The sequence below is a fragment of the Danio rerio genome, chromosome 23 (assembly GCF_049306965.1).
Source record: "Danio rerio strain Tuebingen ecotype United States chromosome 23, GRCz12tu, whole genome shotgun sequence".
Classification (NCBI taxonomy): Eukaryota; Metazoa; Chordata; class Actinopteri; order Cypriniformes; family Danionidae; genus Danio; species Danio rerio.
Window position 1 is genome coordinate 45,217,501 of NC_133198.1, and position 19,285 is coordinate 45,236,785.

General features: G+C 34.5%; 1 protein-coding gene across 1 annotated transcript in view; it reads left to right on the plus strand.

Annotated features, from left to right (window-relative positions):
- scp2b (sterol carrier protein 2b) overlaps window positions 1–11,412 on the plus strand; it is a 24,638-nt gene extending 13,226 nt beyond the window's left edge. Inside the window, exon 5 of the mRNA NM_001006093.2 lies at window positions 9,177–11,412. Within this exon, the coding sequence (NP_001006093.1) occupies window positions 9,177–9,272 (96 nt within the window). The 3' untranslated portion in view covers window positions 9,273–11,412. The remainder of the gene's footprint in view (window positions 1–9,176) is intronic.
- Window positions 11,413–19,285: the final 7,873 nt, after the last annotated feature.

Sequence of the window (19,285 nt, forward strand, 5' to 3'; positions counted from 1 at the left end):
CCCTAAAAGACTGATTAGCTCCGCTCCTAAGTACTGATAGCCCCAACTTAAATCACTGATAGTCCTGTCCAAAAAAATTGATAGCCCCACTTTAATGGACTGATAGCTCCACCCCTAAATGAGTAATGATTACGCCCCAAAATAACTGATAGTTCTGCCCCTAATTGACTTATAGCCCCATCCCTAAATTACTGAAATTAATTATATGACTGATTGTCCCGTCCTAAAATATGGATAGCGCCACTTTAATGGACTGATAGCTCCACCCCTAAATGATTGTTAGCTCCACCTCTAAGGGACTGTTAGACCCGCCTATTTTCACTATTAAACAGTATTTTTTCCCCCTATTTAAATGACTTGCTTCAGATATTTGTACTTCTCTTCAAGGACACATCAGTTTTATCAGAAGTAACAGGCAAAAAGTGACAGGAATAGTTTTTGTAGTGTCTTTTTTTCTAATAAACGCTGTTCCTTTTGATTTTCATCAGAAATTAATCCTAAAGAAGCATATTGTTTCCACAAAACTGTACTTTTGGCATCAAATCTGTATAAACTATAACTTTTTTAAAGCAAATAAACACATCCCCACTTAGAAGAAGTGATTTTCTGCCTCAAACTTTGGAAGTAGGTTGCAAATGTTGTTTGGTGCTTAGGTTGCATAAAATATCTGTGGGATGCAAAAGTGGTTTACATGGTTATAATTATAATTCCGGCTGATTAGTCTCAGTTTTCCTATTTGGATTCACCATAGAGACTCATCCCACATTAAACCAGATGGTTCTCTATCCTTTACACTGTCCTACGTAGATTTTTATGAAGATCTGAACCTGCATATGTGTTGTTGAAATCAAAGAGGTATTGCTTACTATCTACCAGAATGCTTTTTGCTTTTTCAGTTTTTCCGGTCTGAATGAAAGAAATGTATAGTCATTGTGTTTTTTTGAGGTCTCTCTCTTAAGGAATGCCAAGGCTGAGCATTTTAAAGCACAGGTTTTTGTAGCTCCCACTCTCTCTTTTGTGCGTATTCTCAAACCGACCTCTTGTTTTCCACGAAAAAACCTCTCTGCAGATGTTCAAAAACACTCTCTCTCCACTCGCTGGCCTTCTAATGGCTCATGTTGAGAGAGAGATTATTGTTTGGCCTCCCGTCTGGATCACAGAGTTTCCATTCCTCCAAGTTTCCACGCATCCACCGAGCTTTTCATGGAAACTAAATGCAGCGAGAGACTTTTTTGACCCATGAGAAGTCACAAACATTTGAGAAGCTTTGAATCTAACAGTGATATACATTTGAAGGGTCATAAACTTGAGAAATAAAACATCCCTTGATCCTTTGTGTACGTTTCAGAACTCAAATAATCATCGTTCCTCTAAAAAACTGCTTATATTGAAACTGCAGGTTATGGAATGTTCCACTCCATGATGTAATAGGGGTGCTAAGCTCCGCCTCCACAGAATATTAATGCTTACTTTAACTTCACTGCTTGTTTAGCTCTGCTAATATGCAAATTACAAACAAAATACAAACAATATTTTTAAATAATTTGTATTACATAAATATTTGCTTGGTACTCATTCTCATTAAGACCAATAATTGGTCTAAAAAACCTTAAAGGGATACTTAACCGACATTTTAATTTGCTGTTAATGTATGCACTCTCAGGTCCTTCATCTTGACGATTTTGTTTCTCTTCAGGGGAATATTAGAGAAGATTTAGCTAAAGATTTTAGCTAAATTTGTGGTCTTTGGGGATTTTTTACAATGCAAGTCAGTGGTGGCCCTATTTTGAGATTGAAATAAATATATACAAACGAGTCTAAATCGATCCCTGATGACACGCTGAGCTCTTATTACTGCTACGATTGGTTTGTGCAAAACATTATTTACATTTTTCTTTAATTATTTAGGTTTTTTACAGCATTATTAGCTTGTGCATACAACATAAAGTGCCCAGAAGCTTGCACTCACTATGCCTTCACCAATAACCGTTTATTTAGGCTGTGAACTAAAGCTATTAATAGGAAGACATCAGAAGACATTAACGTATGACTCAGGAGCCATGGATATTGATTTGGACTTGTTTATATGTGTTTTTTTTAATGTCAAAAACGGGTAACCATTGACTTGCATTATACAAATCAACAAGCACCTTGAATTTAGCTAAAATCATCTTTAATATTCCCCTGAAGAAACTAAAAGTCAAGTTCAACCTCAGTGTTAAGTGAAGCCATGAGGATTGATTTGGACTAGTTTATTTTTGTTTTTTTAATCTCAAAAACGGGTAACCATTGACTTATATATTATGAATCAAGTAATGATTTTGATTCAGTCATGACTTGTTTTTTTATGCAAACTAGTAAAACCATGTGTGCAAACTGAGAGACCACAAACTTTGACCTCAGTGTGTCAACAGAAGCCATGGACATTGATTTGGACTTAAAAACGTTTATTTTTAATGTCAAAAACGGGTAACCATTGACTTGCATTATAGAAATCACCAAGCACCTTGAATTTAACTAAAAATCATTTTTAATATTCCCCTGAAGAAACAAAAAGTGAAGTTCAATGTTAAATGACCCGAGCGTGAGTAAATCAACTCTAAATGTATATTTTTCAGTGAACTGTCCTTTTAAAGAATGATTTTGATTCAGTCACAACTTTTTTTTTAAAGGTTTTTTTCTATGTAAATGGGTAAAACCGAATGTGAAAACTGAGACTTTTGGTTATTGGAGAGTTTTTGAGATATCAGTGTTAAGAGGAGCCACGAGGATTGATTTGGACTAGTTTATTTTTGTTTTTTTAATCTCAAAAACGGGTAACCATTGACTTTCATATTTTGAATCAAGTAATGATTTTGATTCAGTCATGACTTGTTTTTTTATGCAAACTAGTAAAACCATGTGTGCAAACTGAGAGACCACAAACTTTGACCTCAGTGTGTCAACAGAAGCCATGGACATTGATTTGGACTTAAAAACGTTTATTTTTAATGTCAAAAATGGGTAACCATTGACTTGCATTATAGAAATCACCAAGCACCTTGAATTTAGCTAAAAATCATCTTTAATGTTCCCCTGGAGAAACAAAAAGTCAAGTTCAATGTTAAATGACCCGAGCGTCAGTAAATCAACTCTAAATGTATATTTTTCAGTGAACTGTCCTTTTAAAGAATGATTTTGATTCAGTCACAACTTTTTTGTAAATGTTTTTTTTCTATGTAAATGGGTAAAACCGAATGTGAAAACTGAGACTTTTGGTTATTAGAGAGTTTTTGAGTGTTAAGAGGAGCCACGAGGATTGATTTAGACTAGTTTGTGTTTTTTTAATCTCAAAAACGGGTAACCATTGACTTTCATATTATGAATCAAGTAATGATTTGGATTCAGTCATGACTTGTTTTTTTATGCAAACTAGTAAAACTGTGTGTGCAAACTGAGAGACCACAAACTTTATGACCTCAGTGTGTCAACAGAAACCATGGATATTGATTTGGACTTGTTTATATGCGTTTATGTTTAATCCCAAAAATGGGTAACCATTGACTTGCATTATACAAATCACGAAGCACTTTGAATGTAGCTAAAAATCATCTTCAATGTTCTCCCGAAGGCACAAAAAGTCATCTTAAATGACCCAAGAGTGAGTTAATCAACTCTAAATGTGTATTTTTGAGTGAAATATCCCTTTAATGATTGATTTTGATTTGGACTAGTTTATATTATGTGTTTATTTTTAATCTCAAAAACGCATAACCGTTGACTGGCATTATACAAATCAGCAAGGGATTTTGTTTCAGTTATGACTTGCTTTTTGTATGCAAACTGGCAAAATCGAGTGTGCAAAGACGTCAGTGTGTCAACAGAAGCCATGGATATTGATTCAGACTTGTTAATAAGTGTTTATTTTTTAATCCAAAAATGGGTAACCAATGACTTGCATTATACTAATCATCAAGAGCCCTGAATTTAGCTAAAATCTTTTTTAATGTTCTCCTGAAGACAGAAAAAGTCATTTTTAATGACCCAAGAGTGAGTTAATCAACTCTAAATGTGTATTTTTGAGTGAACTACCCCTTTATAGAACGATTTTGATCCAGTCGCTGTTTTTTTTTTTTTTTTTTTGCTGACTGTTTTTTTTTTTTTTTTTTGTATCTGTGTGTTTTTTCTATGTAAACGGGTAAAACTGTGTGCAAATAAAACATTTGGTTATTAGAGAAACATTTTGAGACCTCAGTGTGTCAACAGAGGCCATTAGGATTGATTTAGAGTGATTTATATGCATTTATTTTCGATCGCAAAAACGGGTAACCATTGACTTGCATTATACTAATCATCAAGAGCCCTGAATTTAGCTAAAACTCATCTGTAATGTTACTCCAAAGGCACTAAAAGTCATTTCAAATGACCCGAGAGCGAGCTAATCAACTCTAAATGTGTATTTTTGAGTGAACTACCCATTTAAAGAATGATTTTGATTCAGTCGCTGTTATTTTCGCTGACTGTTTTTTTGATGTAAACAGGTAAAACTTTGTGCAAATAAAACGTTTGCTTATTAGAGAGACATTTTGAGACCTCAGTGTGTCAACAGAGGCCATTAGGATTGATTTAGAGTGATTAATATGCATTTATTTTCGATCGCAAAAACGGGTAACCATTGACTTGCATTATACTAATCATCAAGAGCCCTGAATTTAGCTAAAATCTTCTTTAATGTTCTCCTGAAGACAGAAAACGTCATCTTTAATGACGCATAATTGAGTTAATCAACTCTAAATGTATATTTTTGAGTGAACTATTCCTTCTATAGAACGATTTTGACTTGTTATTTTCCTTATTTTTTATGTAAACAGATAAAACCGAGTGTGCAAATTAAGACATTTGGTTATTAGAAAGCGTTTTTGAGACCTCAGTGTGACATCAGGACCCATGTCTATTGATTTGGACTTGTTTATATGCTTTTATTTTTATCGCAAAAACGGGTAACCATTGACTTGCATTTATACAAATCAACAAGCACCTTAAATTTAGCTAAAACTCATCTTTAATGTTCCTCCAAAAGCACTAAAAGTCATTTCAAATGACCCGAGAGCGAGCTAATCAACTCTAAATGTGTATTTTTGAGTGAACTACCCATTTAAAGAATGATTTTGATTCAGTCGCTGTTATTTTTGCTGACTGTTTTTTTGATGTAAACAGGTAAAACTTTGTGCAAATAAAACGTTTGCTTATTAGAGAGACATTTTGAGACCTCAGTGTGTCAACAGAGGCCATAAGGATTGATTTAGACTTGTTTATGTGTTTATTTGCGATCGCAAAAATGGGTAACCATTGACTTGCATTATACTAATCACCAAGAGCCCTGAATTTAGCTAAAATCTTCTTTAATGTTCTCCAGAAGACAGAAAACGTCATCTTTAATGACGCATAAGTGAGTTAATCAACTCTAAATGTATATTTTTGAGTGAACCATCCTTCTATAGAACGATTTTGACTTGTTATTTTCCTTATTTTTTATGTAAACAGATAAAACCGAGTGTGCAAATTAAGACATTTGGTTATTAGAAAGCGTTTTTGAGACCTCAGTGTGACATCAGGACCCATGTCTATTGATTTGGACTTGTTTATATGCTTTTATTTTTATCGCAAAAACGGGTAACCATTGACTTGCATTTATACAAATCAACAAGCACCTTAAATTTAGCTAAAACTCATCTTTAATGTTCCTCCAAAGGCACTAAAAGTCATTTCAAATGACCCGAGAGCGAGCTAATCAACTCTAAATGTGTATTTTTGAGTGAACTACCCATTTAAAGAATGATTTTGATTCAGTCGCTGTTATTTTTGCTGACTGTTTTTTTGATGTAAACAGGTAAAACTTTGTGCAAATAAAACGTTTGCTTATTAGAGAGACATTTTGAGACCTCAGTGTGTCAACAGAGGCCATAAGGATTGATTTAGACTTGTTTATGTGTTTATTTGCGATCGCAAAAATGGGTAACCATTGACTTGCATTATACTAATCACCAAGAGCCCTGAATTTAGCTAAAATCTTCTTTAATGTTCTCCAGAAGACAGAAAACGTCATCTTTAATGACGCATAAGTGAGTTAATCAACTCTAAATGTATATTTTTGAGTGAACCATCCTTCTATAGAACGATTTTGACTTGTTATTTTCCTTATTTTTTATGTAAACAGATAAAACCGAGTGTGCAAATTAAGACATTTGGTTATTAGAAAGCGTTTTTGAGACCTCAGTGTGACATCAGGACCCATGTCTATTGATTTGGACTTGTTTATATGCTTTTATTTTTATCGCAAAAACGGGTAACCATTGACTTGCATTTATACAAATCAACAAGCACCTTAAATTTAGCTAAAACTCATCTTTAATGTTCCTCCAAAGGCACTAAAAGTCATTTCAAATGACCCGAGAGCGAGCTAATCAACTCTAAATGTGTATTTTTGAGTGAACTACCCATTTAAAGAATGATTTTGATTCAGTCGCTGTTATTTTTGCTGACTGTTTTTTTGATGTAAACAGGTAAAACTTTGTGCAAATAAAACGTTTGCTTATTAGAGAGACATTTTGAGACCTCAGTGTGTCAACAGAGGCCATAAGGATTGATTTAGACTTGTTTATGTGTTTATTTGCGATCGCAAAAATGGGTAACCATTGACTTGCATTATACTAATCACCAAGAACCCTGAATTTAGCTAAAATCTTCTTTAATGTTCTCCAGAAGATAGAAAACGTCATCTTTAATGACCCAAGAGTGAGTTAATCAACTCTAAATGTATATTTTTGAGTGAACTATTCCTTTATAGAACGATTTTGACTTGTTATTTTCCTTATTTTTTTGTGCAAATTTAGACATTTGCTTATTAGAGAGCGTTTTTGAGACCTCATGTGATGTTTATGTGACATCAGGACCCATAGCTATTGATTCAAACTTTTTTATATGCGTTTACTTTTAATGTCAAAAACGGGTAACCATTGACTTGCATTATACAAATCAACACGCACCTTAAATTTAGCTAATAATCATCTTTAATGTACCTCCGAAGGCACAAAAAGTCATCTTAAATGACCCAAGAGTGAGTTAATCAACTCTAAATGTTTATTTTTGAGTGAACTATCCCTTTAAAGAACAATTTTGACTTGTTATTTTCCTTATTTTTTTACATAAACCGGTAAAACCAAGAGTGCAAACTGAGACTTTTGGTTATTAGAGAGCGTTTGTATTTCCTCCGGCTCTCCGCTTTCTAGTAACATCCATCAGAGTGAATAAAGCATCTATATTTACTTGGCCCTAATTTGTTTTTATGCTCTGTAATTGCCTCTTCGCCGCTGAAACCTCGGTTTGTGAACAGAATGAAACAGGTCATTATGTGCATCCACTCGTCGATGCTTTAGTGTTTCCTATTGGCGTATATGTGATTGAACAGCACTTACAGAGACACTTTAATGAGTCACTCGCTCAGATACTGCATTTCTTCTGCTTCGGAGTTTCACTAAACTGATCATCAAATGAGTCTTGTGTGACCGGAGAGCAGATCATGAGATAATTCACCTGACTTTCAAAACTTGTTCTGCGTAATTGAAGGTTAATCTGATTGATGAGCTTCATTGTGCCTTTTGTGAATTGGTTCGTCTTTTGAGGACAGAGCAGAAAAGCTTATCTATACGAGTTATTTATTTTTTTGGTTATTCATTATAAAATTATTTTATTTTAAAGTCGTATTGCCTGCAGCATGAGAAATGTGTTTGAATATTTAATTTAATATTTAATTACATTTTTATTTTATTTTTTTATGACATGGCATAATAATCTTAATAAATTTAAATAATAAAATGAATAAATAATATAATAAATCTGTTATTTGTTATAATTAAATAACATTTTTATTTATTTTATTATATTTAAATGTATTATGCCATGCCATAAAATAAAATAAAAATAAATTAAATTAAATATACAAACACATTTCTCATGTAGCAGGCGTTAAGAAATTTTAAAATAATTTATTATATTGTTAAAAAAAAAATGTCTTGATGCCTGCAGCCAGAGAAACATGTTTGTAGGTTTAATTTAATTAAATTTTATTGCATGGCATAGTACATTTAATAAATTCAAATATAAAATAAATAAATAAATAAATAAATAAACAAATAAATGCGTTATTTATTATATTATTTTATTTATTATTTATTATTAATTTAATTGCATTGCATAATGCATTTAATAAATTTGTATGTAATAAAATAAATAGGTATTAAATATAATAAATTGGTTATTTATTATAAATTGTTAATGTCTTAATGGCTGCAGCATGATAAATGTGGTTGTATATTTAATTTAATTTAATTGTACATAATGTTCAATAAATTTAAAGATTCTAAAATAAATTTCATAAATTGGTTATTTGTTATAATATTATTTTGAAATGTCTTAAAGCCCGCTGCATGAGAAATGTTTAAATGTTTAATTTAATTAAATGTTATTGCATGACATATTACAATTAATAAATTTAAATATAATAAAATAAATAATATTATAATAAACAACATATTTGTTTTATTTATTTTAAAATGTCTTATTACCTGCAGCATAAGAAATGTGTTTGTATATTTAATTTAATTTAATCATTTTCCAGTTTATTCATGACAATTAGCATTTGTATAATGTTATTATTATTTGCAGTTTTATTTATTAGTTGCATAAATATATTTGTTTAATCAAAACGAGTTTAGATTTGTCCATCTGTCTGGTTTTGGAGACGTATGCATCACCAAATGCTAATAATTCAGGGGGGCTAAAAATGTGACTTCAACTGTGGTGTTGACGTATATATATATAATGCAAATGTTTTAAATTATATATATATATATATTTGCCCACTCCAGATGTCCTCTACAGAATAGATTAAAATGCATTGATATTCTTCTTCAAGGCTTTTTACTATCAGCAGCTTGAATATGAATTGTAAACAGCACAAGCAGATACATTTTTCATGGTCAAATCTAATCTCTTAAATGCCCTGAATGCTGTAGAATGTTAAGACACTGAATATTACCTCTCGCAAAAACAAATGACCTCTACAGGGACCTCAGGAGCTCAAGAGCTTGTAAATTTAATATTTAATCACTCTTTTGTGTCCTGTTTTTTCCACGCAGGCATTTTTCCAGGGTAAACTGAAGATTACTGGCAACATGGGAATGGCAATGAAACTTCAGAACCTCCAGCTGCAGCCAGGGAAGGCCAAACTGTGAGTGGGCGGAGCCAAGATGCAAGGGGAGGAGGAGTCAGTCAGGAAGAAGGCGGAGCTTCAAGTATAGTTCACTCTAATAGAGTAGCTGCACAGGAGTCAGTGTTTTTCCACTGTAGCGTTCAGCCTCTGTCTAATACGGTTAAAGAATAATTCACCCAAAAATACAACTGGACATCATTTGATGGCACTGTTAAAAGGATAGTTCACACGAAAATATTAATTCTGTCCTCATTTACTCAATTCTCATTATGAGTTGAACACAAAAGAAGATAAACCTGTAACCATTGACTTCCTTAGTAGGAAAAATAAATATTGCAGAAGTCAATGGTTACAGTTTCAGCTTTCTTCCAAAACTGGAAGTCAAACACATAAGAAAGAAACTCAAAGTTTTGGAACCACTTGAGAGAGAGTAAATAGTGAGTACATTTTCATTTTTGTGTGAAATATACCTTTATGTGTATTTTACAAGGAATAGACCACCATGATGAACTTTATACGTTAAGTTAATGATATTCGGAGTTTCACTAAACTGATCATCAAATGAGTCTTGTGTGACCGGAGAGCAGATCATGAGATAATTCACCTGACTTTCAAAACTTGTTCTGCATAATTGAAGGTTAATCTGATTGATGAGCTTCATTGTGCCTTTTGTGAATTGGTTCGTCTTTTGAGGACAGAGCAGAAAAGCTTATCTATACGAGTTATTTATTTTTCTGGTTATTCATTATAAAATTATTTTATTTTAAAGTCGTATTGCCTGCAGCATGAGAAATGTGTTTGAATATTTAATTTAATATTTAATTACATTTTTATTTTATTTTTTTATGACATGGCATAATAATCTTAATAAATTTAAATATTATAAAATGAATAAATAATATAATAAATCTGTTATTTGTTATAATTAAATAACAATTTTATTTATTTTATTATATTTAAATGTATTATGCCATGCCATAAAATAAAATAAAAATAAATTAAATTAATTATACAAACACATTTCTCATGTAGCAGGCGTTAAGAAATTTTAAAATAATTTATTATATTGTTAAAAAAAATGTCTTGATGCCTGCAGCCAGAGAAACATGTTTGTAGGTTTAATTTAATTAAATTTTATTGCATGGCATAGTACATTTTATAAATTCAAATATAAAATAAATAAATAAATAAATGCGTTATTTATTATATTATTTTATTTATTTTTTTATTATTAATTTAATTGCATTGCATAATGCATTTAATAAATTTGTATGTAATAAAATAAATAGGTATTAAATATAATAAATTCAAACACAGGAATAGACCACCATGATGAACTTTATACGTTTAGTTAATGATGCTAGGTTTTATTTTTGGGTGAATTATTTAATTGAATCCTGTGATTCTGGTAGATGGTTATAAAAATGAAATTAATACTGTTGCTAATCATTTTGATATCTTTGATGCTGTCATTTTGATGGGTCACTGTTTCAGTTGTATGCATGTGTGGATTGGTTTTCCCCAAATATTTTCTTGTGGTGTTTAAAAAGTGCCTGAAGTGTGTGTTTGAATCAGGCTAACACACGACTCTAAACACAGCAAATATTCTGCTCATCAGTATTTCGCTATGTTTTCCAATAAAAACCAAGAAACATTCTCAAATCAGTGTAGGTTTTCTTGAGAAGCAAACTGAAGTCTTGTTTTCTAGCTTAAAAATTAATCAGAACTTTGATTAGCAAAAATAAAAGTGGCGTAACACTAAATTAAAAAGGCAAACAAATCAATATTTCTAACTCTTCTGATAAATGTTTGATCTTGTTTTGAGATTAATCAGAAAACATGACGTTTAAAAAGACATTAAAAGGTTTGTACAAGAAAACAACAACAAAATACTAATCAAGAAAGCCACACACATTTTTACTTGCAGTTTGATTTGTGGCTTTGATAGATAGATGCCTTGTTAACATCTTTTACAGCCTTGAGATTAGTTTTCTTTCATCTTTAGAGACGCTCCAGGCTTATTCATCTATACTCTTGATGAAACGGCACCAATTATAAATATATATCCATCAAATGAGTGCATGGATATATTTATAGTGTCCTACAGGTATCATGTCTTTCATGCTGAAACACTTTTGTACTAAATAAACTGATCTTTCGCATTAAAATGGGATGGGTTTTTTTTTTCAGTTTCTTCACAAATGGCAACAGTCTGATCAAAATAATATGCTAAAAGCCCCTCAGTCTTGAGTTTATTGCTCTCTTTTTAGTCACTTCAAAAATCACTAATTTGATTGTTGTTTTAAAGATTCAGTAAACCATTCTCTCCACTAGAGGGAGTGTATAAATATATATCTCCATTAAATAAGTGCATGGATATATTTATAGTGTCCTACAGGTATTATTAGAGCATCTTTTCATGTGTGTGTCTCCCTCTCATGCCTGTCATGCTAAAACACTTTTGTACTAAATAAACCTGATCTTTCGCATTAAAATGGGATGTTTTTTTTTTTTTCAGTTCCTTCACAGATGTTGAAAGTCTGATCAAAATAAGATGCTAAAAGCCCCTCGGTCTTGAGTTTATTGCTCTCTTTTGAGTCAAGTCAAAAATAACTAATTTGACTGTTGTTTTAAAGTCACAGTACACCGTTCTCTCCACTAGAGGGAGTGTATTCACAATAAACAAAGGTGTATTTTGATGACTGTCTTACAAATATTTTGCTGTGGGGTTTAAAACAGTGTGGGTTTGCTTTGAAAGTGCCTGAAGTGTGTGTTTGAATAAGGCTAACAAAGAAAGATGAATGCCTTGTTAAAATATCTGACAGTCATGAGATTTGTTCTCTTTCATCTTTATAATCGCTTTAGGCTTATTCGATTACACTGTCTTGATGAAATGGCACCAATTATAAATATATCTCCATTAAATATGTGCATGGATATATTTATAGTGTCCTACAGGTATTATTGGAGCATCATTACATGTGTGTGTCTCCCTCTCTTGTCTGTCATGCTCAAACACTTTTGTACTAAATAAACCTGATTTTTCACATTAAAATGGGATGTTTTTTTTTTCCAGTTCCTCCACGGATGTTGAAAGTCTGATCAAAATAAGATGATAAAAGCCCCTCTGTCTTGAGTTTATTGCTTTTTTTTGAGTCACTTAAAATAAAAACTAATTTGATCCTTGTTTCAAAGTCGCAGTACACCATTCTTTCCACTAGAGGGAATGTATTCACAATAAACAAAGGTGTATTTTGATGACTGTCTTACAAATATTTTCCTGTGGTGTTTAAAACGGTTCGGGTTTGCTTTGAAAGTGCCTGAAGTGTGTGTTTGAATAAGGCTAACATGAAAAAGATGAATGCCTTGTTAAAATATTTGACAGTCATGAGATTTGTTCTCTTTCATCTTTAGAGTAGCTTTAGGCTTATTCGATTACACTGTCTTGATGAAACGGCACCAATTATAAATATATCTCCATTAAATATGTGCATGGATATATTTATAGTGTCCTACAGGTATTATTGGAGCATCATTACATGTGTGTGTCTCCCTCTCTTGTCTGTCATGCTCAAACACTTTTGTACTAAATAAACCTGATCTTTCACATTAAAATGGGATTTTTTTTTTCAGTTCCTCCACGGATGGTGACAGTCTGATCAAAACAAGATGCTAAAAGCCCCTCGGTCTTGAGTTTATTGCTTTTTTTTGAGTCACTTCAAAAATAATTAATTTGATCATTGTTTTAAAGTCACAGTACGCCATTCTCTCCACTAGAGGGAGTGTATTCACAATAAACAAAGGTGTATTTTGATGACTGTCTTACAAATATTTTCCTGTGGTGTTTAAAACGGTGCGGGTTTGCTTTGAAAGTGCCCGAAGTGTGTGTTTGAATAAGGCTAACAAAAAAAAAGATGAATGCCAGGTTAAAATATTTGACAGTCACAAGATTTGTTCTCTTTCATCTTTAGAGTAGCTTTAGGCTTATTCGATTACACTCTCTTGATGAAATGGCACCAATTATAAATATATATCCATTAAATAAGTGCATGAATATATATTGATAGTGTCCTACGGATATAATTGTAGCATTATTTCATGTCTGTGTCTCCCTTTCATGTCAACAAATTTTGAGTTTATTGCTCTCTTTTGAGTCACCTCAAAAATTACTAGTTTGATCGTTGTTTTAAAGGCGCATTACGCAGTCTCTACACTAGAGGGAGTGTTTTCACAACAAACAAAGGTGTATTTTGATGACTGTCTTAAAAATATGTTCCTGTGGTGCTTTAAAAGTGCCTGAAGTGTGCGTTTCATTAAGGCTAACTGCATTTTTTGCTGTTGATTTGTGGCTTTAATAGGTGGATGAAAAAAAAATGGAGGACTTAAAATCTTTGACAGTCGTGAGATTTGTTCTCTTTCATCTTCAGGTCGCTCTAGGCTTTTTCATCTATACTCTCTTGACGAAACGGCAACAATTATAAATATTTATATCCATCAAATGAGTGCATCCATATATTTACAGTGTTCTACAATGTTTTTAGAGTCGCTTTAGGCTTTTTCGATCATCGTCTCTTAATGAAACGGCACCAATAATACATAAATATCCATCAAATGAGTGCACGGATATACTTAGTGTCCTACAGGTATTATTGGAGCATCATTTTATGTGATGTATTTCATGTCAACACATTTTGCCCAAAGACATGCAGTACAGGTGAATTGGGTAAGCTAAAATTGTCCATAGTGTAAGTGTGTGAATGAGAGTGTATGGGTGTTTTCCAGTGATAGGTTGCAGCTGGAAGGACATCCGCTGTGTAAAACGTATGCTGGATAAGTTGGCGGTTCATTCCACTGTGGCGACCCCTGATTAATAAAGGGACTAAGCCGAAGAGAAAATGAATGAATGATTTTTAAAGGGCACCTATGGTGAAAAATCTACTTTTCAAGCTATTTGGACAAACGTGTATATATAGTGTATAGACCATCATATTGGGGTGATATAAACACAACATAAAAACGGTGGACCAATTGGAGCGGTTTTCAGACCGACCGCAACTTTACATAGGAGTGCGGTCCCCCCGCCCACCGAATTGATTGACAGCTGTGTGCATTAATTTGTCCCTGTAGTCACGTGTATATGTCAACAAGACCAGGCAGACATGCGCAAAGCAACCGGGAATAAAAGGTCTGTTCTGTTCGCTAGGATCAGCAATCATCATCAAATTGGATTAAGAGTAAGTTTCACATGTTTAAAGTGTTTTAAAACAGTGCTCGTGTGTAATGAAGTACAGCAATTTACTTCAGATTTACTTCATCAGCACAGCCGCGTGTCAGAACAATTACTGTATAAAAGAAGAAGCTTCAATCCCTGTTTGTGGACGTTAAATCAGGTTTATTTTGTACAATAACATAAGATATCCACACAGCAGTGGAGGTTAGCCTGTATCCTGTCACATTTGAGTGCAAAAACAGTGCAAAGCTAAGCGCCTGTGTTTGTCAGCTGCGGTGTGTGTGTGTGTGTGTCAGCTGCGGTATGTGTGTGTGTGTGTTTGTGCGTGAACGTTGTAACGATATTGCATGTGACTCATCAATGCAACTTCACAACAAATACTGATTAGTAAAGCTCTTACTGTAGTGTTTCTTACAAACGCTACGCAACACCTTCTTCCTTTAAGTCTGTCTGTTGTCTGACGCAGCCGAGAGAGGAGATTAAGGCCGTATACTCACACTAGGTACAGTTGCCTCGAACCGGGCCAAAGCACGCTTGTCCCCCCTCCCGTCTCCCCCGACGGCCCGCGCTCACACCATATCGGGCCTCGGCGCGCTTACGTCATCGCTGCTGCTCTGTTCAGTGAAGCGCTCTCTATGGCAAGCCTTTTTAGCATTTAAATCTTTGTTCTGACTCCATAAATATATTTAGAGATATCTCTAATTATATTTTGACTAGTCATAATTATAATTCCATTACTCAGAATGACAATTAGAGATATCTGCAATTACAATTGCACTAGTATGAAATCAGATTGGAGATATCTGCAAATATATTATGACTAGTCATATTCCTCCATTGACTTCCATTGAAAAATATTTGCAGATATCTCTAAATGAGTTTTGACTAGTCACAATTGTAATTAGAGATATCTCTAACTGAGTTTTTACTAGTCATAATACATTTAGAGATATCTTTAATTCGTCATATTTAGAGATATTTACAAATATATTTGAAGATATCTCTAATTAATTTACTAATAGTCGAATTACAGTTGTAGATATCTTGAATTGGATTTTTGACTAGTCAAAATTCTTTTGGAGATATCTCTAATTACAATTGTGACTAGCCAAAACTTATTTAGAGATATCTGCAAATATTTTTTAATGGAAGTCAATGGAGGAATATGACTAGTCAGTCATAATAAATTTGCAGATATTTCCAATCTGACTAGTCGAATTATAATTATGACTAGTTGAAATATAATTAGAGATATCTCTAAATATATTTATGGATAGTCAGAACAAGGTTTAAATGCTAAAACGGCTTGCCATACGCTCTCACCCAGTAGCACAGTGGAGATTTCTGTAGTTATATCGTTTCAGTTTGAAATGTAGTGACATGCAGTCAAATATTTCGCCAAACAGTCCTTAGGGATGCGGTGACACGCAGTCAGATATTTCATTGGACCGATCTGCCACTTTTGGCGCTCATAAACAATCATAAAGCTCTAGTGCTGCAGGAATGAGGAGGTCTGCTGAAGGCGCGCAGCTGACGTGCAGTGAGGAGTTCTCGTCTTTAATAAACTACAGCAGTTTGCGTTCACTGAACAGTAAGAATGATTAATAAATCCATGTAACAACCCACTTAAAAGTCACGTATCGCTTTCAGGTTCGGGCTTTGGCACGTTTTGCACTCACACAGAAGCGTACCGCGCCAAAGCCCAAGTGATCCGCGCTCAGGCACACCTCTTCCAACAGGGCCAGGGCCGGCCAAGTGAACCGTGCTTGAGCCCGATTCAGCGCACTCACACTTCTCAAACGATCCGGGAAACGGGCCTGGCCACGGTACGGATGGCATAGTGTGAGTAGGCCCTAAAGCACATGGGAAGGCAAGTAGAAACAGTAGGCGGGGAAGACTCATCTTAAAGGCGCAGTACGACAAAACCACTGCCTGGTGGAAATCAGTATAAAACAGGCTCTTGTAAAAGGTATAATGAAAATTTTGATGGGTGTTTTGAGCTGAAACTTTATATACACATTCTAGATACGCAAAAGACTTATATTAAATCTGAAAAAAGGGGTAACCTAGGTGCCCTTTAATAAATTACTGGGGAACCAGTGAGTTACTGTAGATCAGGGGTCACCAATCTTGGTCCTGGAGGTCCGGTGCCCCGCAGGGTTTAGCTCCAACTTGCCTCAACACACCTGCCTGGATGTTTCAAGCATACCTAGTAAGACCTTGATTAGCTTGTTCAAGTGTGTTTGATTAAGGTTGGAGCTAAAATTTGCAGGACACCGGACCTCCAGGAACAAATTTGGTGATCCCTGCTGTAGATACAGGAAATTGTTAACTGCAGATATACTGAACCGATATACAGACGATACTGTTGCAAACCAGTAACCATTGTATTTAACCAGTAACCTTCCCTAGTATATTTTGTATTCCTGCTATGGATGTTTATTATTGCATCCCACCCCAACATTGTTCAAATATCTTCTTTTGTAATTCACAGAAGAAAAAAATGCATAAACCTTTAAAATCACTTGCAATTGGTGTGAAAATGTTCATGTTTCATCTCTTTAAGCCTCTTTGCATGCATGTCTGCTGACTAAATAGCAGAAAGCCAATTTGATGCAGCAGGAAAGCAATTTGAGCGTAAAGCAACACTTTTCCCTCAGTGCTCAGGTCATGTTTCTGCTTGTTTGCCTGTATATCATTTTCATGCTCTTCTTCTGAGATTATACAGTACAAGTGTGTTTTCCAGCACTCGCAGAAAAGGCTCAGACGCTTCCACCCGAAGCTAATGGCCACAATCCAGCCTGCCACGCTTTGTTTTTCCTTTGAAAAACTTCAGCTGAAACACTAAATCCCCGAAATTGTTAATGAGCTCTGACCTAAATTCCACAGCAGAGACTCTCTCTCTCTCTCTCTCTCTCTCTCTCTCTCTCTCTCTCTCTCTCTCTCTCTGGAAAGCATATTTAGCAGTTGTAGTGAATATTTTTATATGGTGTCGTTTATTTTGATGCTTTTATAATATCTAATAAAGAGAACATTTATTTTTCAATTGTTGAATTTAGTTTTAGGCCAAGCAAAACTGACTTTATTTAATGGCATGGCATTGCATTTTAGTATTTATTCCGTTTTATTTGAACAATAAAGTTCAAAGTAGTTTTAAAGCAATGTTGGGTTAAATATTGACAAAACAACTGATGGGTTTTTCCTTTGGGGTAGTTCCTTTATTTATCAGGGGCCACCACAGCGGAATGAAACGCCAACTATTCCATCCACTATTCCCTTCCAGCTGGAACTCAGTACTGAAAAACACCCAAACACACTCACGTTCACACTCATTCACTATGGCCTATTTAGCTTACTCAATTCACCTATAGCTCATGTGTTTGGACTGTGGGGTAAACCAGGTCACCTGGCGGAAACCCACGCCAACACGGGGAGAACATGCAAATGCCAACTGGCCCAGCCAGGACTCAAACCTAGCGCCCTACTTGCTGTGAGGTGACAGTGTTAACCACTGAGAGACCGTGTCACCCAGTGTTTTTCAATGAAATTTAAATTGCACTTTTTAACACAACAGCTTGTCCATATTTGACCCATTAAAAATACATACATTTATGTATTCATAATTTTGATGTTTGATCTAATGTTAATGCAAATGTTAAGCTCTATTGTAAACACTGACTTTTTAATAACAGGTATTGCAGTGTCATTTGTTTATGCAAAATTTCCTTTGATAACGTACATCTATGTACATTTCTGTAGAGCACCAACTATGTCCCAGGAGCTGTTTCTTTTTTTTTTCTTTTTTTTTTTAAGTTTTTGTTTTCGCAGATCCACCAGACGCCGTTGTGTATGCTTTTTAAGTTTCTCAAATTTCTCTCGCTAGTGTCAATCGGGCCTGCTGTTCTCACGTAAATCCACCAGAGGCCGCTGTCAACTGACTGAATGACTGACTGACTGACCCACCTTCCTCCTTGTCTAAACCCAACCAATAACCCAATGTTTTCAAAAGCACCGATTGACCTGCCCACCCACACACAACAGAGAGTTTTCAAAAGCAATACAGAAATAGAAAAGCCCTTGCCTGATTTTTACCACCTTTTTCAGATTTTTACCAAATTTTCTCTGTTATTCATTCATTTTCTTTTCGGCTTAGTCCTTTTATTAATCTGGTGCCACAGCGGAATAAACCACCAACTTATCCAGCACATTTTTTTATGCAGTGGATGCTCTTCCAGCTGCAACCCATCTGAGGGAAACACACTCATTCACACACAAACGCTACGGACAAGTAAGCTTACCCAATTCACCTGTACCGCATGTCTTTGGGCTGTTGGGGAAACCGGAGCACCCGGAGAAAACCCACGCAAATGCAGGGAGAACATGCAAACTCCACACAGAAACGCCAACTGACCCAGTTGAGGCTCGAACTAGCGACCTTCTAGCTGTGAGGCGACAGCACTACCTACTGCACCACTGTGTCACCCCACTCTGGTATTTACTTGTATATTTTATTTTCTGGCTTCTGTTTTTGTTTTACTTACTGCTTTCTAGACACATGTCTTCGCCGGACTCCAACCCCATCATCGCAGTCAACTCCTCCCTGCATCTCCTACTACTAGCTACTACCTACTACTTTTTCAGTCTTAAGTTGGTGCATAAATGTAAAAAAGTATAACGGTGAAGGTAATCTGAAGTACTTGTATGAGCTTGTTGTTCAGTGGTTATCTAGGAATAACATACCTACGGAAATAACATATGTCGTGATTGACCAAAAAAAACCAAGTATCACAATAAGCCATATAATA